The 21,831-nt window shown below is 52.0% G+C and overlaps 1 protein-coding gene across 12 annotated transcripts in view; it reads right to left on the bottom strand.

Moving 5' to 3' along the window:
• Ttc39a (tetratricopeptide repeat domain 39A) overlaps positions 1-21,831 on the bottom strand; it is a 54,210-nt gene that overhangs the window by 21,198 nt on the left and 11,181 nt on the right. For 3 of the 12 annotated variants that reach the window (XM_076564751.1, XM_076564749.1, XM_076564750.1), the window contains exons 2-5: positions 10,535-10,639; positions 4,211-4,342; positions 3,421-3,497; positions 2,930-2,997 (exon numbers count right to left, since the gene is read on the bottom strand). In XM_076564751.1, the coding sequence (XP_076420866.1) occupies positions 2,930-2,997; positions 3,421-3,497; positions 4,211-4,342; positions 10,535-10,639 (382 nt within the window). Of the gene's footprint in view, positions 1-2,929; positions 2,998-3,420; positions 3,498-4,210; positions 4,343-8,977; positions 9,029-10,534; positions 10,640-11,122; positions 11,279-14,780; positions 14,808-15,052; positions 15,076-19,370; positions 19,798-20,044; positions 20,152-20,229; positions 20,350-21,831 lie in introns of those variants that run through there. The other 9 variants (XM_042271598.2, XM_015996490.3, XM_015996489.3 and 6 more) reach the window with 9 other exon arrangements.

The following is a 21,831-nucleotide window of genomic DNA, read 5'->3' as shown; positions in this document are numbered from 1 at the left end:
CCGACCAAAGCTTAACAATATGCTGTTCAGACACAAATGGAAAACACACATGCGGAGGTGATGAGGGAGGTAATGGCTTCCCCCGGGAAGGAGGCTGGGACAGTGTGTATGTGTGTGGGTGAGTCTTGCTGTGTAGGCTCTGGGCCTCCAGCAGAATCAGGGTATGTGTGATTATGTAATATATACTATATAATATATAATAGAAAGCAAGTAAAATAAAATGCCATTCTTGTTTCAGTGAGTCCCAAACTGAGGATTAGGATTGGTCCAGCTCCAATCACCTGAGCGCCAAAAGATTTTAAAGACTAAGGATTCCGGCCTATGACATCTATGAACTACATCAAAGACATGGCATGGCGTGATCATCCTAAGGGCGCACTGGTGGCATGCATACCTTGGGGGTAACCAATGGCTCTCTAATTGATTTAAGACCCCCTCAGGAAGAGGGAAACTGTGGCTATGGGTGGAAACCTAGCCAACTGCTAGTGCCAGGGACGTCGTGAGCATTGGAGGAGCACTGCAAAGGGAGCATTGCAAAGAGAGCACTGCAAAGGGAGCATTGCAAAGAGAGCACTGCAAAGGGAGCATTGCAAAGAGAGCACTGCAAAGGGAGCATTGCAAAGAGAGCACTGCAAAGGGAGCATTGCAAAGAGAGCACTGCAAAGGGAGCATTGCAAAGAGAGCACTGCAAAGGGAGCATTGCAAAGAGGGGCGGAGACTGCAAGAGACCGAGGATCAGGGAGTCTGCTGGGAGCTTGCGTCTCCGGGCATGTCTGAGGCCACGCCCAAAAGGTCTCACCAACGTGACTACCCAACAGTGAGCTGACCAAGGATGCCACTGTTGGGCATGACAAAGCATACAGGGAAAGGCCATGAAGCTCAGCTCTACACAGAAAACTACAGGCAACCGAGGAAGGCTGGAAATGGGAGGGGCGGTCTTCTCCAGGGAAGAGCACCCCAAATGGTTGTCCAGTGCCCAACTGTCAGCCCTGGAAACATAGATGCAAGCAACATTATACAGACTAAAGAAGTTATATTTAGGAATATGTGTATTTACGTATATATTGTATATACATACATATATTGCATATGACAACAATTAGTGAAAAAAGAGGTCGTGAGTTTGAAGGAGAGGGGTATGTGAGAGGGTTCAGAAGAAAGGGAAGGGGAAAATGTTGTAACTAAATTATAATTAAAAAGAAAAAAAAAGAGCTAGCCAGGCAGTGGTGGCACACACACCTTTAATCCCAGCACTCGAGAGGCAGAAGCCAGTGGATCTCTGAGTTTGAGGCCAGCTTGGTCTACAGAGCAAGTTCCAGAACAGCCAAGGCTACACAGAGAAACCCTGTCTCGAAAAAGAAAAAAGTACATACAAGTAATAGTATATGGACTGATAAATGGCTCATTGGCTGTTCTTCCAGAGAGCCTAAGTTTCAATTCCCAGCATCCACTTGGTGGTTCACAACTGTCTGTAACTTCACTTCCAGAGAATCCAAATGCCTTCTGGCCTCTGAGGGCACCAGGCATGCATTTAGTACACAGACATGCATGCAGGCAAAACACCTACACACATAAAATACAATAATAATATTTTTTAAAATTAAAAAGAGCTCAAGAAGCCAGGTAGTACATGCCTTCCATCACAGCACTTGGGAGGCAGAGGCAGCCGGATTGCTGTGAGTTCAAGGCCGGTTTGGTCTACATAGTGAGTTCCAGATCAGTTAGAGCTGCATAATGAGACCCTGTCTAAAAAAACAAAAAACAAGCTAAAGAAAACAAATAGCACCCATCACTACAATGCATTTACCCTCCTCCAACACACACACACACACACACACACACACACACACACACACACGCTAGCCAAGGAGTTCTAGTAAAACTGTGCAGTGATGGTGTGCGTAATTCCCACTGTGGAAGGGAGACCCATCTCTGACTTGGCCAGAACCAAATCCAAATCCCAGTTCACTATTTGCTAATCCCGTGACCTTAGGGAGAGGAGTCCTCTGCTTTGCTGTCCTGTGAGGGGTTAAGTAACAAGTGTAAACACATCAGACAGGACCTCGTGTTGTGGGAATTATGCAAACACAGCAAACATGGCATATCCAGCTGCCTCTGCCTCCCAAGTGCTGTGATATCCAGGGACTCGGGAGACACTTGGCTCCCACAGCCAAGTGCTTGCCACGTAAGCCTAAGGACAGAATTTGATCCTGGAACCCATGTTCAAAGCCAGATGAGTGGAGTGCATCTGTAATCCCTCCCAGAGGATGGAGGCAGAGACAGGAGAATCATCTGGAAGCTTTGAGGCCAGCTAGCCCGGCACACACAGCTCAGCATCAGAAATAACCAGGGCCTCTGCCTCAGAAACAAAGTAGAAGGAGAGATCCAATTCCCAAAAAGATCTCCTTTGGCCTCCACACATCTATAGCATACCTTCCCCCTCGCCATCACAGGCACACTGGCACGCGTGCACACACACACACACACACACACACACGTTTGCACTAAATAAATATGAAAAAGGGTGGAGAGTAAGAGGAAGACACAACCTCCTAACATCAACCTCCGCTCTCCACGCACACACCACATCACACACACACACACACACACACACACACACACACATACATGCACACACACATCACAGGCACATGTAAGATGGCAGATCTATAGAGCTGCATAGCCTTGCTGCATAAACCAAGCAGAGCAGATCTGTGGCAATGCCTGTGTGCACGTGACTGAACAGGAGCAGGAGTGACAGAAAGGCCTGAGAGATGCCTACCCCCCTCACCCAGCTTGGCCAGGGTTGGGACTCTGAGCCTCAGGCTTTGCCACTTCTCAGGGGGCAAGCCATGCCTGGGCTGACCCAGAATTCTAAGGCTCTCTTTGCACAGTGTGGGGTAGGCTGGGGTGAGGGGAGCTTCCTTACCTGAAGGAAGGTCAGGGCCGCTCTCTGCAGCAGGCACTCTGCGTAACAGACCTCTGCATGGATTTCCTCTGCAGGGGAAAGAAAAAAAGCCTAAGGTCCTAGGCAGGCGGCTCAGGTAAAGCCACATTCCCTCTGGGGCACATGAAGTCGCTAGGGTGCTTTCTACACAGCCCTGGACCTGAGGAGCAAAGCCACGGGTTTTCAGGCTTCCAGGGGCTTAGCTGATCATGCTGTTGGGTGGCCGGGCTTCTCCAAAGGCCCCAGGCCAGGGCCACCTGTGTCCCTGCATCAGGCCATAGCACAGCTCCCCTGGGGACACCAGACTAGGTAACTTTTCTCTCCTCCCTCCACCCTCCCTTCCCCTCCCCTCCACACTCTCCTCCTGTCCATTCTCCCCTCCCTTCCCCTTCCCTCCATTCTCCCCTCCACACTCCCCTCCCCTCTCTGGGCCACCAGAGCCCACGCTTGAAAGGACACCTGGAACGCCTTACCTTCCGTGAACTGGTCCAGGGTGGGGCGGTGTACCAGGTTGCTCAAAGAGTCTGACATAGACAACTTCTTCCGGTACCTGGAGAAGGAAAGGGGTCCCTGATGGCTCCATGAGGCTGAAAGAGGGACCAGCCTGGGCCACACTTGTCTTTGTTATACACACCCTGTGCTACACTTTCAAATAGTTGAAGGTTTGTAGGCACCTCCCACAGGAGTCTCCAGACTCAGGTCCACAGCTCTCCCAATCCAGGGCTGGCTTCCTGGAATCCTTCCTCCCTTCTCCACTGGGCTGGGGTTCAAACCCAGAGCACCCCATATGCTAAGCAAGTGCTTTGCCAACTGAGTCATAATCCCAACCCCTAGTCCAGGCCTAATGGTTTCCTGGATCCCCAGGGCCTGGCCCAGAGTAGATGTGGGTGTATGCCCAGTGGTATTCACGGACCATGGACTAAACTCACTCAAGCACACACCAGGCCCTGCCACAGGGTCCCCAGGGCAACGCCGTAACTCCTCATCGTCACCCACACCTCTTTTAAAAATGAAGGAAGCTGAGAACCGAGAGGGGCCTGCCCAAGACAGAGTTAAAAAGCGGCAGAGACAGAATCCATTTTCCCCCCAGTGATCGGCTCAGACAAGGCTCCACAGCCCTGCTACAGAGACAGCTCTCACACCGGAGGACACGGGACCTCCTAGCCAGAAGCAGCAGCCCTTAGCGGGCACCCCGGGCACTTGGTTAGGAAGGAGACAGAAGGGTGGGCCTCACGACCCTCTCCCTGTCCCCACGGCTCCCACCTCTGACACAGGGACTGTGCTTCCTTCATCATGGTGCCGGCAAGCAGGATGTCCTGGGGGTCGAAGGTCATCATGGCCTGCATCTCCAGGATGGTGGCGTAGGTCAGCGAGTGGTACATGCTCTCCTTGGTTCTGTGGGACAAAGTGGACATTGAGAGCACCAGACGTGGCTGGCTGGCTGGCTGCGGGAGACACGGTTTCAAAGTCTGACCCTTTCATGGCATCTCAAATGGCCTCCATTCAAGGAGGAAGGGGGAGAGCAATGGGGTAAGAATGCATTGCAGAAGTAAGATACAGCAAAAGTTGAAAAACTAATTAAAAAACAAAAGATCTCACTCAGTCCAGTTCCCAGCTCCTCTTCTTCCTGCACAAGTGACCTTCCTGGGGAGGAACCACAAGTCCTGGTGCTGGCCTGAGGCTGTTCTTGCCCACACACGGTACCCTACCCGCCTCTTGCCTTCTGGCCCTCCTCCTCTGGTCCTGCCGGCCCCAGGACCATCTAGACCTGTTCTACTGCTTCCCCATCTCGCCTGACCTACAGCACCCGGCAGAACCTCCCAGCACTCAAGCCCTGGAGCCAGCGAGATGCCTCAGCATGGAAAGACGCTTGCCACCAAGCCTGACGACCTGAGCCCCCACACGTCCCTCTTCCAGGCCCTCGCCCAGGCTGCTCCTGCAGCTTGAGATGTCTTTCTGACTCAGTCACCACAGCCCTCAAGACCCCTGGGAATTCAGGCTCCTTCTTGAGAACCACACGCCGATGACAAGGCCCAGACCACACTCAGCCCACGAGCACAAGCTTAACTCTCCCTCTGCAGACTGTGGGTACCGTGGGGACAGGGCTTGGTGTGACTCATCTCTGTGGCCTGATGTGACAGGGCTGAGCCAGGGCAGCCTCAGAAAGCCCTCTTCACCTCCTGCTGCCTGTGCAGCAGCCTGGAACTTGGCTATGACCCCAGCAGCAGGGGGTGATGGTGCTGGGTGGCTGGAGCTACTGAGTCTGGCAGGGGAACCGCTTGCCTGCCATGGCAGGAGCCTGCACGGTTTGGTTCCCTTCCCCGAATGCCTCCGTCAATTATTTACAGAACTCCTTCCTACCAGGCCACGGCTGGGAACGTCGGAGGAGAGAGATGGCCAGGGTACATAAAGGGTTTTATTGTTAGATCACGTGATTTAGCCACCTTCCTTTCCAGTCAAAGCAGAGCTTGTGGATGAATTACTCTTTTCCTTCTGGGTGACTCTCTTCAGTTGGGCTTTGTTGTTGTTGATGTTGTTTGTTTGTTTGTTTTTGAGGCAGGGTCCCATACTTCATTAAACAGGTCTCCCTCTACTTCCCACGTGCTGGGATTACAGGCATATGCCTGCTATAGGTCAGGATTCTTGAGGGCCAAAGGAACAAAAGGCGGGTGGATTTCTCCCAGTCCTGCCTGTTCCCAGATACCTTCCGATCTGTGCCATGAGTAGGAACGGCAGCCAGTGGAAAGGATCTGGCTGCCTGTCACGGGTGTGTGTGTGTGTGTGTGTGTGTGTGCTCAACCTGGACTTTAGAGTCCCTCAGACACAGGCTGGAATCCTGGCTGTGCCAGGCGCCCGCTGTGTGACTCTGGTAGGTGTCTTGGCCTCTCTGAATCTCAGGATTTCCCTCTGTTGAAAAACAAATACAGCTAGGCATGGTGGAGCACACCCTAAATCCCAGCACTCAGAATGCAGAGGCAAGTTCAAGACCAGCCTGGTCTATACGGCAAGTTCCAGCGAGAGAGAGAGAGAGAGAGAGAGAGAGAGAGAGAGAGAGAGAGAGAGAGAGAAAGAAAGAAAGAAAGAAAGAAAGAAAGAAAGAAAGAAAGAAAGAAAGAAAGAAAGAAAGAAAGAAAGAAAGAAAGAAAGAAAGAAAGAAAGAAAAGGGGGAAAGGAAGAAAGACAGAGAAAAATGAATACAATAATCTCTCTGTCCTGGAGCTTCCAGAGTGAATTTGTTCTTCCAGATCTCAGGTCACATCACCCCTGCTCAGTAAATGTGAGTCCCTCTGTCCCTCTGTCCTACCAGTGTCCAGAGTCACTTCCCCAAGGGGCTTCCCTAACAGGACCAATAGCATCCCTCAGAACATTCCTGCTTCCTGGCCTCTTCCAAGGGTCTCTCCACCCTGTTTCTCTCTCCCTCTTCCTTTGCATCCTGCGCCCCAGGACTCAGCCCTACCCACCCAGTCACACCTGCTGGGCCCAGAAGGAAGAAGCCCTGCCCAGGCAGCTGGCAGACAAAGTGGAATTTCTAGTCGGAGATCCAAGGCCCCAACATGTACCTTTGGCTAGGAATCCTGGCCCTCACCAGCCCACAACCTCGAGTGGCCTGGAGTGGGAAATGGGATACAGAGGTATGGTGACCCCCCAAATTCAGATACCCAGAGTCTTACGTGTGCCACACAAGTTTGTAAATAGGGCACTTGGACCCCTGAGCTGCACCCAGCTCTGTGGAAGGAGAACCGCTGGAGTCCCACCTCCTAGGGCCCAGCCCAGCTGTCATGATGGAGGCAAGGGTAGACGGTGGGCCAGGGGGCTTCTCCAGCCTCCTCTTCCTCCACTAGCAAGGCAAGGTTGAGGCCTTGCCAACTCCTTGGCAACGCTCCTTCCCTGCCTCAGCCCCAACATCTGGCCTCCTCACCCTGAGACCTTCTGCTGTACCCAGTTAGGAACCCCAGGCCAGGGCTGCACAACTGCCCACTCCCCCAAGCTGCCGCTGAGCAAGGTTGTAAGGAACTGCCCCGCAGACAGGTGACTTCTGAGCTGGGGTCAGCCTCAGCTAAGACCCTCATCCTGCTCAGAGACAAATTTCCTGTTGTTCCTCCCAGCACTGCCTGGCCCCTTATGCTTAGCAGGTGGCCTAGCCTCTTCCTCAAAGAACCTCCAGGACCTCGCATGGGCCTACCCTGAACTTCCTGCACCAGGAACTCACTTATCTTCTTGGCTGTGCTTCTTTGGGAGGAAGCCACCTGAGGCCCTTCCAAGCAAGGTGACCATGCCACCCTGCATGAGACCTGGGAGAGGCCAGCAGTCAGAATGCAGCCTGCAGCCAGGGTGGGCCTGGATTTGAATCCAAGCTCTGCCACTGACAAGCCGCGGCCATTTATTCAACAGAAAAAAAATTACTGGGGTTGTCTCCATGTTCCAGACAGTGCCTGGAGACAGAGTGCTAAGAATCATCACCCAGCGGTGCAGACAGTCTTATTTAGAGACGTGACATCCAGACAGCAGATGCAGAGGCAGGGAGGGGAACATGGTAAACCCTGGTGAGCACAGAAGGGGTGCTACCCAACCCCCCTCACTAGGGTCAGGAAGACCTGTGCACAATATGGAATCATGAACAACTGTGGACCCAACCTTCTCGGAAGCTTCAGTGGGTATAAGTGGGGCCAAGGGGCTGTATTGTTATTGATGACCGCCACTCTGGAGCAGTGGGTCCCAGTGAAGGTACTTTTGTCTCACTCTGTAAAAGGAAATCGGACAGTTTCTGGAAAGCGTCTTTGGTGGTCGCGGGTGGGGTGTGATTTTACCTCCCTGGGACGTTTGATAATTTTGGGTTGCCCTGAGGTGAGATGCAGGGAACTTGCCACTGACCTCCCAGACTGGCATAGGGAAACAGTTTGTCCTAGAAGTGCGGCAGGCATCCTGATTCCAGGCATGGTTGCACATGCCTGCAATCCCAGAAATGGGCAACCTGAGGCAGGAGGATCTCAAGTTTGAGGTCACCCTGGACTAAATAGTAAGATTTTTGTCTCAAATAAAAGGGGATGGTGGCTGGATATATGGCTCAGCAGTTAAAAGCATTTACTCTTGCTAAGGACCCAGGTTCAATTCCCAGCACCCACATGATGAGTCACATTTTTTTTTTTTTATACTCCACTTCCAGGGGATCTGAATTTCTCTTCTGGTTCTGTGCCTGGGTACAAGGCACACACATGATGCACAGACATACATGCAGGCCAACACCAATATACATAAAATACAAGTAAAAACATAAAGAGGGAGCCTGGAGAGATAGCTCCACAGTTAAAGCAATTGCAGTCTGAGTATGGGGGACTGGAGGATCCCCAGAAACCCACATAAATGCTAGGTAGGTGTGGTGGACCACCTATAATTCTACCCCAAGAATGTGGAGACAGGGGGACTCTCAGAGTAAGCTGGGTAGCAAGACTAGCCACATCAATAGGCGGTGGGTTTGATTCCAAGACTCTGCCTCAATCGATGAGGTGGAAGAGTGATCAAGGATGATTCCAACCTCAACCTTGGGCCCCCACGTGCATGCACACACACCCATTCACACACACCCTGACACATGCGCATCACACACATGCCCACAAACATGAAAGTTAAAAAAAAAAAAAGGAAAGAAAGAAAGAAAAATAAGATGTTAAGGACAAAAGAGAATATGCAGAGAAATAATGAGTATTAGGAAATTGGTCATGTGATCACAGAAGTCACAAGTAGTCAAGGGAAGGACTTAGTGACACTCGGAAGGGAAAAGACAGAAATCAAGTGAGCGCTCAGCAAGATGCTCAGCGGGTAAGGGCACTTGCTGCCAAGACCGGAGTTCAATCCCCGAATCCCCGCGGTGGACAGAGAGACCTGACTCCGAAAGTTGTCCTCAGACCTCAACATATGTGCAGTGGACACACACACACGCACACGCACACGCACACGCACGCACACGCACACGCACACTTTAAAAAGAAACAAAGGAGGGGGAGGGGAATGGGAAGCATAGGGAAGGCTCACCTGGGAAGCCCAACACCTGACGGAAGGAAAGGGAACAGAAGACTAAGGGAACTTCCTAGAACAGAGAGAGTTGGTTACAAAACCACAGCGTGAAGAAGACCTTTGTCCCAGCCCACTGTTCTGAAACCTGGACAGGCAGGAATAGTAGATCTGAAACATTTCTGAGAAAGGGACACACACAGGGTAAGAATTAGGACTTAGTCAGAGTGACTGTTGCTGTGATTAAACACCACGACCAAGAGCAACCTGGGGAGGGAAGGGTTCATTTGGCTTACACACACACACACACACACACACACACACACACACACACACACACACACACGCCTTTAATCCCAGCACTCGGGAGGCAGAGGCAAGTGGATCTCTGTGAGTTTGAGGCCAGCCTGGTCTACAGAGTGAGTTCCAGGACAGGCTCCAAAGCTACATAAAGAAACCTTGTCTTCAAACAAACAAACAAACAAACAAACAAACAAACAAACAAACAAACAAGATAAAGATCTCATGTAGCCCAGGCCAGCCTTGAATTTGTTCTGTAGCAGAGGATGACTTTGAACTCCTGAACTTTCTATCTCTACCTCCCAAGTACTAGGGGAGGGGAAGGGTGCACACCATCATATTCATATTCAGGTAAGAAAGCTAAACTCTTCTTTTTAGAAAGGATCTTTCTGTGTTACCTTGGCTATACTGGAACTCACTATACAGACCAGGCTGGCCTCGAACTCATGGAGCTCCACCTGCCTCTGCCTCCTACTGGATTATAGATGTGCACCACCACACCGAGTGAAAGCTACAATCTTTTCTACTAAGAGATGAGTTTTCTAAGGTGACAAAAATAGTGAGTTTTGAGCTAGTGAGATGGCTCAGCTGTATACAGGCCTGAGAGCCCAAGTTTGATCCCAGGGCCCCACAAGGTGAAGCAAGAGACCTGACTTTTCTCTAAAGTTCTTCTCTAACCTATAGTCACACACACACACACACACACACACACACACACACACACGCGCGCGCACATGCACACGCACACGCACAAAAAATTATTAAAAGTGAATTTTTGGTTTCTGATTTATACCTCAGTTTTTAAAACTGCAAAGAAGGCAGGGTCAGGAGGGAAGACACGGCATGTGCGTATTATTTAGAACTAGTATGCCAGGCCTGGTGGTGCATGCTGGGAATCCTAGCCCTTGGGAGGTGGAAGTTGGAGGATCTTGAGGTTGGCTTGGAGAGCCTGTCCCAAAACTAAACAAACCGCCACCAACAAACACTGGAGAAATGCCTTAAAGTGCAGCCCCCGTCACTACCGCACGGCCCAGTGAGTAGTCTAAAAGAGGAAGGAGCAATTTCCAGTGGATTCAATGGGAAGAGGAAATCACCAGCTCCCAGTGACGGAGGAAGCCATCTGGCTCTTCACAGGCTGTCGGAGGGGTGCCTGGGCCGTTTGGATGAGACTTTTCAGGAGTCACGGTGACCCAGAAAGTGTAATGTACTCATGGGCTCCTCTAACCCATGTCCATCCCTACGTGTGCACTTACATGTGTGCCCCCTAAGCTCGCTCACCTGGGTTTGAGGTAGCTGAGTGCTTCTGAGAACTGGTTGGTGAGGAAGAGGTCCAGGGCTATCATGCACTGGTCCAGGGCCTCATGGAGGCTGCTCACAGGAGACCTGAGGGAAGAAACAGACATGCAACAGACAGTCTTTGGCCTCTCCTGGCCAGGGCAGAGCTTCACTGGCCTGGTTGACCCGACAAACAGGCCTCCTCTGGGCTGCCCATGCTGAGACACAGGGACCATTTATACCTACTTCTCAGTGTCCCCAATGGTGGAAGAAAGGAGGGTGTCATCTGAGACTCAATGACAGGATGGGGCTGAGGATGGGGAGCAAGGAAGCCATAAGAATGATCATTTCTTAAGCCGGGCGGTGGTGGCGCACGCCTTTAATCCCAGCACTTGGGAGGCAGAGCCAGGCGGATCTCTGTGAGTTCGAGGCCAGCCTGGGCTACCAAGTGAGTTCAAGGAAAGGCGCAAAGCTACACATAGAAACCCTGTCTCGAAAAACCAATAATAATAATAATAATAATAATAATAATAATAATAATAATAATAATAAAATAAAATAATAAAGAAAGAAAGAATGATCATTTCTTACCCTTCACAATTGTAAAAGGAGCCCTTATGGCCCTTCTGACCCATTGGGCTTTGCCGCCCCCCTGAGGGGCACCGCCCAACACTGATGCCACTCCGTCCCTCTCTGGGAATCTCTTCTCCAGGTTCTTGCTGACCTCAGGCCTATACTCTAGAACTGACACTGTCACAATGGGCCGTGGAGGGCAATGGTTCTGTATGAGCATTCCAGAGCCTTCCACACTCGTCACCTTCCCGATGACATCTCCTACATACCTGGCCCTCTTCTGGTCCTCAAGTTCCCTACAGTTCTTAGCATCCTACCAATATGTTTAAATTATTGTCTGTCTCCCTCCACTAAAATACAAGCTTCTAAAAAGCAGGAATCTTGCGTCTATCCCTTCTGTATCCCCAGCCCTAGTGTCTGGTACAGAGTAGGCTCCTAACAAATTCATGAGTGAGTGAGTGAATGAATGAACAAACAAATGAAGTCCAAGGCTGGGACTTTCCTGGGTCTCAACTTTCCCTTCTGAAAAATGAAAATGCCTCTTCTCCAGGAGCCCAGTTTGAATGAGCGAAGATGTTAGTTCTTTGAGACAGCGTCTTCTTATGTAGCCCTGGCTATCCTAGAACCCTTTATGTAGATCAGGATGTCCTAGAACTCACAGAGATCCACCTGTCTTGGTGCTGGAATTAAAGGTGTGCACTTGAAAGAAAGTTCTTATAGACGCTTGCCATACTGCTGAAGAAAATCCTGATCTTCACACCCCAGAGAAAGAAGAAGTCTCCGCTTAGGCCAGATTCTACACCTACCCAAGGCCTGTCGGCAGATCTTCCCAGGCAAACTGAGAAGCAGTCAAAGCTTGCCTCTTGCGCCTTCTCCTCAGCCTGTTCCCGCTCAGCCTTGCCAATTTAGTGAGTAACACATCCCCACCCAGTTTCTCAAGCCAGAAGTCTGATAGGCATCTTTGACCCACCCCTCTCACGGGGCTCCACCACCAAACATCAGCAGCACCTGCCTCCACGTCTGTGGGCCTCTGGGCCCAGCCGCTGTCACGGTAAGCCAAGCCTGCCAGGAAAGTCCCCTCTTCTCTCCTGCTACCTCCCTCCCAGTCTCAGCCCCTTTCACACTGTGTTTCATGGCCTGTAAGACGCCCTTCTCCCAGCCCTCTTTGGTTCTGCGTTCATTTATTGGTGGCAGTTTTTTGCACTGCTTTTTTGTTTTTTTTTTAATAATGAAGACCCTTTCCAAGTTGATAGCGCGATCCACCATGTGCGGAGGTCAGCTGGCAACCTGTGGGGGTCAGGAATCGAACTCAGATCATCAGGCTTGGCAGCAAGCATCTCCACCCGCTGAGCCAGCTTTCCTGCCCTTGTTTGCCTTTTAAGACGGGAGTCTTACTATGCAGCTTTTGTGGTCTGAATGTGAAATGTCACCTACGGGCTCCTGTGTGAACACTCAGTCCCCAGCTGGTGGTGCTGATTAGGGAGGTCGTGGAACCATTAGAAGATGGGGTTTTCTTAAAGGAAGCGGGCCACTAAGGGTGGGTCTTCAGGCTTAATAGTCCAGCTCTGCTTCCTGTTCATTCTTTGCTTCCTAAGTGTAGATGGAAGGTGAGCAGCCAGCTTCCTGCTGTCAGCTTTCCCCAGGATGACGGACAGCATCCCCCAGGAACTGTGAACCCAGAATAATCCCTTTCTTTCTGAAATTGCTTTTATCAGAGTTATTTTTATCATGGTAACAGGGAAAGAAACTATCACAGGGCCTGGAGAGGTGGCTCAGCAGTGGAGAGAACTTGTTGCTTTCACCGAGGACCACGGTTCAATTCCCAGCACCTGCATGACAGCTCACAACCATCCAAACCTCCACTTCCAGGGATAAGATGCCCCCTTCTGACTTCTGCAGGCGCTAGGCACACGTGTGGTGCACACGCATACATGTTGGAAAGACATTCATATAGATAACATAAATCTAAAAGAAGAAAGAGACTGAGAGAGCAATCCAAGCTGGCCTCAAACACTCGTTCAGTCCTCCTGCCCCAGTACTGGGTTACAGGCTGAGAACTTCCTTTAGGGATCCCCTAACACACAGCTCCCTGCTCCCTTTTCAAGACTTTCATTGTGCTAGTTCCTCTTCCGGTGTGGAATTTGCTAGTTGCTTGCTGGGTTTTTCATGTTGATTGTGGTTTTCATTTCCAGGGATTCCAACTGACTCTTCTTTCAAATCTGATCGATTATTTTAGACAGCCATTGATTCCCAGCTTATTGTTTCAGATTTAGCTTCAACGTCTTCACACATTGTAAACACAACTAATTATATATTATTTCAGCATTTTTAGATCCTCAGAGAAAAGAATTCTGCTATTTATTGTTGCTGCTGCCTGTCACTCACGGCGGCTTGTTTCCTTGTGTTTTGTACTTTTATCAGTAAATTACATTTGAGTAATCCCAAAGGAACCTTGGGATGAGGACCCATCCCTTCAGAAAGGACTCTGTTGACTTTGGCCAGGTTCCCAGGGTGCTGCCACCCTGAGGCTGTAAAAAAAAAAAATTACTATTTCACTTTATGGATTCTAGGTCCTCAAAAGTAATGTGAATTTTAAAAACGCAGCTCTTGCAGGAAAATCAACCAATGTTTGTCATTTTTAGGGAACTGCTCTCTCCACTGGCAGATTCTTTCCAGCCACACCCCCTCCAGGCCACTGAGGCTGGAACCCCAGGGGCCTCTATTTAAGTGGAGAGGAAGGAGGCTGTGCTTTGAATCTTCACACAGTGCAAGCCCACAACCCCCCCTCCCCTGCCTTGAGTGATTGGAGGGTTCTGAGTCTGAAAGGTCCTAGGCTACCATGGCAGCGGCTTGTTCCCAGACACACTCCAGATCCCACCACTAGAGAGGACCTGCGGCTGTCAGGGAGGTCAGGAGGACATCTTAGAGGATGCCTGGTGTAGCCCACCCAGCCCCCAGGTTCTGATGGCTGACTGTGGGAAACACCAGTCCCTCCAACCCAGCCCTGCCTTAATAGCCATGGATACCTTTTGAAAGCACAGATCTGATCATGTTACTTCAGATCCACCATGGCTTCTCATGTCTCTGAGAGCAAAGACCCACTTCCTTTCCATGGTCATAAAAGGCCCCACCCAAAGCGGGCTGGCCCTCTTCTCATGAGGCCTGGCATGTCTGTCTGCCTTTGTGTTCAGGACCCAGCCTAGCAACCAGGGTCCAACCCATTCATCTTTGCTGTGTGAATTAACTAGGAAGCTGCAAACACAGTTCCATGAGTACTCAATGACATTCTTAATTTGTACCCTCGAAGCGCTTTGTGACCTGGGGTTTTACACACCGCGGATGAGAAAACAGAGGCACAGAGGAGAAGTGACTTGGCCAAGACCGCAGAGCTCAGGGGTGGGCTCTGACCCGAGTTTCTTCCTATGTTGGTATCCATCGGCTGAGCCTCAAGGCATCACGTGGCCCACATCTACCAAGTGCGGAAGCAAAAGCCTGCCTCTCATCCTTGCCGACACCCTACCCCTCACCCCATCCCACGGAGAAGCGAGAAAGACGCACAGCCTGATGGTTTCCCTGGGGCCCCAGCACCTCTTTGGCTTAACTGAAGTTGAGGAAGATCTACAGCTAGAGATAGCCCTGAATCCATTCTTTCTGTCTTCCCTCCCACCACACTCACTGAGCTCTCTCTGTTAGCGGCTGCTGCTGTCTGGGCTCTGGGAACAGAGTGGCCCCAGTCTGGAACCTTGCCCTTGCCGAGCTCAGTCTTCCGAAGGCTCTCTAGCGGGCGGAGCAGTGACAGCCACCGTTAACGGGGCTGTGATGGACGGAAGAGGCCCTCACTCAGCCTGGGCACTCAAGGAAGGGTATCTCAGCCAGATGGCACCGAACTGAACCCAAGGCGGAGAAAGAAGCCCGTGAAGGAACCGGGAGCGGAAAGGCTGGCAATACCGCAAGGTGGTTCTCAGGCACTGCAGTCTGGACAGGCTGAAGACGGGCTCCAGAAAGCCTGCTGGCTGGAGAGACGAGGCCCGGCCAGGGAGCCCAGGAAGACTGGGGACATTGGCCCTATGGGATTAATGGCATTGGCATCCACTCCCTCTCCCAAGGGATCACTCAAGCTTTAATCTAAATCGGCCGTGGTATTATTTCGTTCAGTTCTCCTCCCAGCTGAGCTCTTATCTGCATTTGAGAGATAAGCGGGAAGGCACTGCAGTGTGGAAGACTCCTCCCCGAGGTCTGCAAGAGCAAAGCGCAGGCCCTTTCCCCAGGCTTCCTCTGCCCTGGCTGTGCCCAAGTCTCCACAGGCTGTTCCGCAACCATCCAGGCCTTTCTGTTCCAGGGTACCTTGTTCTGCCCAACTTACATCCTTGTGACGGTGGCCTCTCTGCTGTGCCTTAAGGACATTAAGGCATGGGTGAAGGATGGGGATGGGCAGGCACTGAGCTGGATGGAATACGGATGGAGATCTACATCAGGGTCTTAGACACAGTGGTAAAGGACTGTCCCATTCAGTCACATACGAACTCATCCCACACGCATGCACACACAGGAAGCCATAGTGAGAAACCAGCTGGGGGGTAGGAGGGGTGCCAGGCAGCTGGGGCCACTCTACCCCCCTTCCCTTCCCAACTCCCTGTCATGGGCTTGGTCTGATACCTTGTCTCAAGGGCAGGGTTGGGGACAAAGTGACTGGGAGACCCTTAGACTCAGTTAACCCCTGAACCTAACCTCAGTCAGAAGAGCAAAATCACTCAGGGAGCAGACTGGAGCCAGTCCTGGATTTTAATCTCTGCTCTGCCCTTTGGAAGTGCCGAACTCTAGTTCAAAAAGTGCAGTGTGTATCTATGGGGAGTTGTGGCTTCTGAACTGACCTTTCTAAGTTTCAAATATGGTCAAGGTTTCTTTCAAATCCCCATACTCGCTGGGCGGTGGTGGGGCACGCCTTTAATCCCAGCACTCGGGAGGCAGAGGCAGGCAGATCTCTGTGAGTTCGAGGCCAGCCTGGGCTACAGAGCGAGATCCAGGACAGGCACCAACACTACACAAAGAAACTCTGTCTCGAAAACACACACACACACACACACACACACACACACACACACACACACACACACGCCCCATACTCTGTGGCCCTTAGCGATACACAGTCAGTACCACAGGGCACGGTCTCTTAGAGCTTTGAAAGCACACAGCCTTGAGCTGAGCTGAAGCTCAGCAGTTACGCATCACTTGGCAAAGGTTTTGTTTTTGTCTTTTGAGACCCCACTGGGTCTCCTATATCTAAGATTGGCCTGGAACTTACTATGTAGCCAAAGATGAGCTTGAGTTTCTGATTCTCCTGCCTCCACCTCCCAAGTGCTGGGATTACAGGTGTGCTCCACCATGCCCAGCTTTATTTGGTGCTAGGGGATCAAACCCAGGGCTCTCTGCATGCTAGATGAACACCATAGCAACTGAGCTCCACCTCAGCCAGCAGACAGTTCTTCAGCCTTACAAGCCTTTGTTTCCTGGTCAGTACAATGGGCCTAAGGGGACCTACATCCCAGGGCTGTGACGAAAGACAGAGGCGGGAAGTACTCATGAACTGTAACTGGTTATTCTTTTTCGTTTGTTTGTTTTTCAAGACAGGGTTTCTTTGTGTAACAGGTCTGGCTGTCCTGGAACTTGCTTTGTAGACCAGGCTGGCCTCGGACTCATAGCGATTCTCTTGCCTAGAGGGGTGTGCCATCACCGCCCGTGTGGTTACTCTTTTCCGCTGGCATGTCTCTCTCTCATCAAGCAGGGCTGATTTAGTAACGGAATAAGCCAGGTGTGGGGGGGCACTCCTGCAGCCCCAGCCCTCAGGAAGGCTGAGGTGGAAGGATCCAGAGTCTGAGGCCAGACAAGGCCTACACAGTGAGATCCTGTCAGAAGGAAGCAAAAAGAGGTGGGGAGGGGGAAGAAAGGAGGGGAGGGGAGGTCGAGAGCACACCCGTCACCCACGAGGGGCCCCACAGGGGCACACGCCTGTGAAAAGCCAGCCAGCCACACAGGACTCCTCTGTGCTTGACTAGCAGGACACAGGGAACCACCTCACTGTCTAACAAGGGTGAGTAAATAAACGGATCTTTACACAGGGTGATGAAGCAGGTATCAGGATGAGGGGACCAGCGTGTGGGACCAAGGAGGCAAAACTTCACAAACCCAAATTTTGGAGAAGTCAACCACTGAAGGCGCGTGCTGCGTGGTTCCATTTACAGAATACTTGAAGTAAGAACAAACCACTCCCCAGCCCCAAACTGGGTTGTTTTTAGATTTTCCTGTACTCAGCAGGAGAATAAAAACGGGAAGTGATAAACCCAAGATCCAGGCTGGCAATCATCTCGGGAGAGGGAAGGCAGGAGGGGTCTCCACGAGGACTTTGCAACGCTAACAAGACTTCTCTCTTAAATAAATAAAGTATGTGGGCAGAGCTAATATCTGGCAACACAGGGTGGCAAGAATATGGAGGTCCATTTAATTATTTACCATGGGGGCTAGAAAGATGGTTATAATGGTTAAAAGTGGGTGCTGCTCCCACAGAGGACCAGAGTTTGGTTCCCAGGATCCACATCAGTGGCTCGTAACTGCCTATAACTCCAGATACAGGAGATCTGATGCCCTCTTCTGGACTCCATTTGTGTGTGTGTGTGTGTGTGTGTGTGTGTGTGTACAGTTAAAAATAAAAATGCCTTTTAAAATCATTTATCCAGTACTCGGGAGGCAGAGCCAGGCGGATCTCTGCGAGGCCAGCCTGAGCTACAGAGTGAGTATCTCTGTGAGTTCGAGGTCAGCCTGGGCTACAGAGTGAGTTCCAGGATAGGCTCCAAAGCTTCACAGAGAAACCCTGTCTCGAAACCCCCCCCCCAAAAAAAAATATTTATCATATCTTCTGAAGCCTTAAAAACATTTCACAACTTTTTAGCTGGGCATGGTGGTGGCATATGCCTGTAGTCCTCCTACCTGTTGGGAAGTAGAGTTGGGAACATCAGGAGTTCAGGGTTATCCTCAGCTACATAGAGAATGCAAGGGTAGCTTGGACTACATGAGACCCTGTCTCAACCCACCACATCCCCACTGGCAGGAGAATATTGTTATATGGTAGAAATCTGAGCCTTGGACCATTTTTTTTTTTCTCCAAAGTTAGACCTAGACTAGATCTGAGTGTTTGCTGAGATCAGTACCTGAAGAAGAGTAAGTGTGGACGGTGGAGGAGGGAGACCCTTCTACTTTGACCCTCCCCTGCTCAAACTCTGCAAGGATCACACTGACTAGGGCAGGGGAATGGATGGACAGACTCTAAGAGTGAACCCTCACAGCCATACAAGAAGGTGGCCATTCTGTTTGTGCTACAGATGTGTGCTTACTGGAAGCTTAGAGCAGGGTTGGAGGAGCCCAGGGTCATTCCAGGGCCTCAAGCACAGATGTGGGTGTGTCAGCGAGCTGAAGGAGGGTGGCTTTCGCAGATGGAAGCCTTGCTCTGTGTCTACCTTCTGAAAAACCACTGTTCCAGTACTGGAGGCCATGCTCTACAGGGCTGTGCAGGAAAGTACCCTGCCAAGCTCCAGATGTGAGGCTTTCAACCCTCAGCAGGGAGGGCACAGCTAGCCCAGCCTCTTTGTGTTTTCCAAAGGAGGGACCAGAAGTCAGGAAGGTGAAAGCCTTGACCAAAGTTATACAACAGAAAATGATTAAGGGAAAACTTAACGGGTAGCCCTCCTCCAGGCCACGGTGTTCCCCAGCACCCAACTTCCAAGCTCTCAGACCCATGTTACACTCACGGGGCCCTGGGGAGGCTTCCAGCTGGCGGGTGGCACCAGGCTCCTCTCCTCCCTGTTCACCTGTCAGGCCTCAGGCCCTTGGCAAATATTGTCCCTGTTCTGATCTCCACGTAGGGCGGGCGCCCCTCCCAGCTCACCTGAGCAGGATCTGCCCAGCAACCTTGCAGCAGCCAGGGAGACCAGCAACTAGCCCCAAGCACTGAGACCCAGGAACAGCCAGGCCGCAGTCTCCAGACAGCAGCTGGCAGGGCCTGGGGACAATGTAGGGGGTCCGACAGTGACTTTGGCTGGGTGGGGGTGGGGCTGGCCAAGACAGCCATGTTGATAGTGACAATACCCACCTTGACAACCAAGGTCCCTGCTACACCCACTATCCCGGCCCCAGCCCACTTAGAGTCCTTCAAACACCCTAAATCACCCTAAAGGGGATGCCACCAGACAGAGCTGAGTTCCACTCCCGCTCTTACCTCCTGGATAATCAAAGACAAGTCACTTAAGAACTATGCCTCCAGTTCCTCATCTGTAAGGAGGGTTGATCGTAACAAGGCCCAGCCCACGGGTGCACACTCCACAAGGAGGGAGAAGAAAGTTGGGACCCAGAGGGACAAGTCCCCGGGAGGCAGCGGGGAGCGCGCTGGCTGCCCAGCGGCTAGAGCCGCAGTGCGGTCCCGGGGCTCCTCCTGGGAGGCCCCGCAGCATCCACCCCGCATGGCTCGCGCCCCGAGGCTGCCTCGGCCACTCACCCCGCGGGCAGGGCGCCCGGGCCACCGGCCGTGGTCATCGCTGCGCGCGCCTGACGCCAGGCGCGGCCCAGGTGCTGCGGCCCGATCCCCGCGACGCGGCGGCCGGGGAGGGGCGCGCCGGGGGGCGGGGAAGGCGACGGGGCCGGGCCGGTCTCGGGCTGCCCACCCGCGCAGTGGGGCCATGGCCGCGCCCGCGCTGCGCAGCGCCCGCCCCCCACCCCACCCCACCCCACCCCACCCCCGGCGCTGGCCAGGTGAGACCCCGGCGCTCAAGGTCGGCGCGGCCCGGGCCACAGAGCAGTGGCGCAGACAACGTCTACCGGAGCTGCGGCCACCTCCACCCCTGGGGCCGGGAAATTCTCCGCCTTCCCTAGGCCCCAGCCCGCCCCGCCCCGCACCTGAGCTCTCGCGGTCCAGCCGCATTGCCCGGCCATCTGGGCAGAGAAAGCCTAGCCTCTGCAGTCAGACGTGGGCATTCATTCATTCTAACCACTTGTCCAACGGGGATGGGAGGTGGGAGTGAGGGGGAGGCAGTGTTTTGCAAGAGCAAAGAAGGCAGGAAATCACGCGGGTTAGCGCTCACCGCTAGCAGGCAGCTCACACTCGCCCCTCTCAAACAATCCCTACAATTGCCATTGTCCAGATGTGGAAACTGGGGCAGTTGAGTCCATGTGACCAGCGTTGAGCTACTCCGGTAAGTGGCAAGCAGGAACTGCAACTCAGCCCTAACTCCAAAGCTCATACTTAGTCCCCTCTCCCTTCCGTCCCCTCCCCTCTCACTCAGAGTGAGGGGTCAGTTCTCAGATGCCCACTATGCACCTAGACCTGAGGTGCGTTTGCAAGCTCCGAAGAAGCCTACATGATCTCCTAGCAGAGAGCCCTGGCCCGTTAAGAGTTAACGGGCCACCGGCTCTGGGCCCCAGATGCTCTTAACTGTGACTCATCATTACACGTGGCTGCCATTAGATTAGAGCTGTCCCTTTAGAGAGGCAAGGGACAGGAAGAGGGATTCCAACTGCCCCGGATTGGCCCTGAGCTCCAGGATGTCACAAGAGGAAGCAAGGGAGGGCAGTCTTCAGATGTAGCCATGGTGGGAAGGGCTTGGACCAGATCCCAGAGGAGCCGGGCAAGTTCACATTAGGAGCAGGGAGAAGGGTCTGGGGGATTGCTGCTCACATCAAAATAGGATGCCTGGAAAGGCTGTGAGTTTTGTTTTGAATTACTTATTTCATATGCGTTGGTGTTTTGCCTGCATGTGTATCTGTAGGAAGGTGTTGGAAACTCCTGGAGCTGGAGTTATAGACAGTGCCATGTGGGTGCTGGGAATTGAACCCGGGTCCTCTGCAAGAGCAGTCAGTGCTCTTAACTGCCGAGTCATCTCCCTAGCTGTGAGTTCTTATGCTGCCCTGTGTGAGCAGAGGCTGGAAGCTGCTATGTGAAAATCGCCCCAACTCTGGTAGCCTCACATATGGGCTTGAAAATACAGTTTAACTATGGGAAGCTTGATCGTAACATCTATCAGCAACTGTTACATAAGGAATCCAGATGAGGGTGAGTATGTGTGTACATGAGGGTCTGTCTGGAGCAGATGGGAAACAGAGCTGAGCCTCGACAGGTGTATTATTAATGAAGTAGGGAACAGGTGTGCTAGATGAGGAACCAACATAGACAGACACAGGCATGGGACTGAGCGAGGACACACGGACAGCTGAAGTTTGTGATTCTGTAGAGACCAGCGAGAGTGTAGGGACAAGTCCTAGCTACTTTAGGACTTCCGGGCTATCGAGGTCATACAAGACAGAGACACACAGACAAACAGGCATGCACACACACATGTGCACACACACATGTGCACACACACCCAATGGGGTGGGTAGACACAACAGATTGCTAATGTAAGAATTTCAGGATCTTCTTGGATAGGTTCTGACGCTTTAGTCTCCATTAATTCAGATTCAGTTTTGATTTTATTAAGAACTTGGGGGGTTGGGGATTTAGCTCAGTGGTAGAGTGCTTGCCTAGCAAGCGCAAGGCCCTGGGTTCGGTCCTCAGCTCTGGAAAAAAAAAAAAAAACTTGTATCAACTCAGGTGCCACCTCTCCCAGGAAGTCCCTGGCTGGGTCCTGAGCCTTCATCTCTTACCTCCTTTGACCAACCCTCACCGCTCTGGGTGACACTGTCTGTGT

The sequence above is a fragment of the Peromyscus maniculatus genome, chromosome 2, assembly GCF_049852395.1.
Source record: "Peromyscus maniculatus bairdii isolate BWxNUB_F1_BW_parent chromosome 2, HU_Pman_BW_mat_3.1, whole genome shotgun sequence".
NCBI classification, from domain to species: Eukaryota; Metazoa; Chordata; class Mammalia; order Rodentia; family Cricetidae; genus Peromyscus; species Peromyscus maniculatus.
Note: the sequence above shows the minus strand (reverse complement) of the source record. Positions and strands in the feature narration are given on the sequence as shown.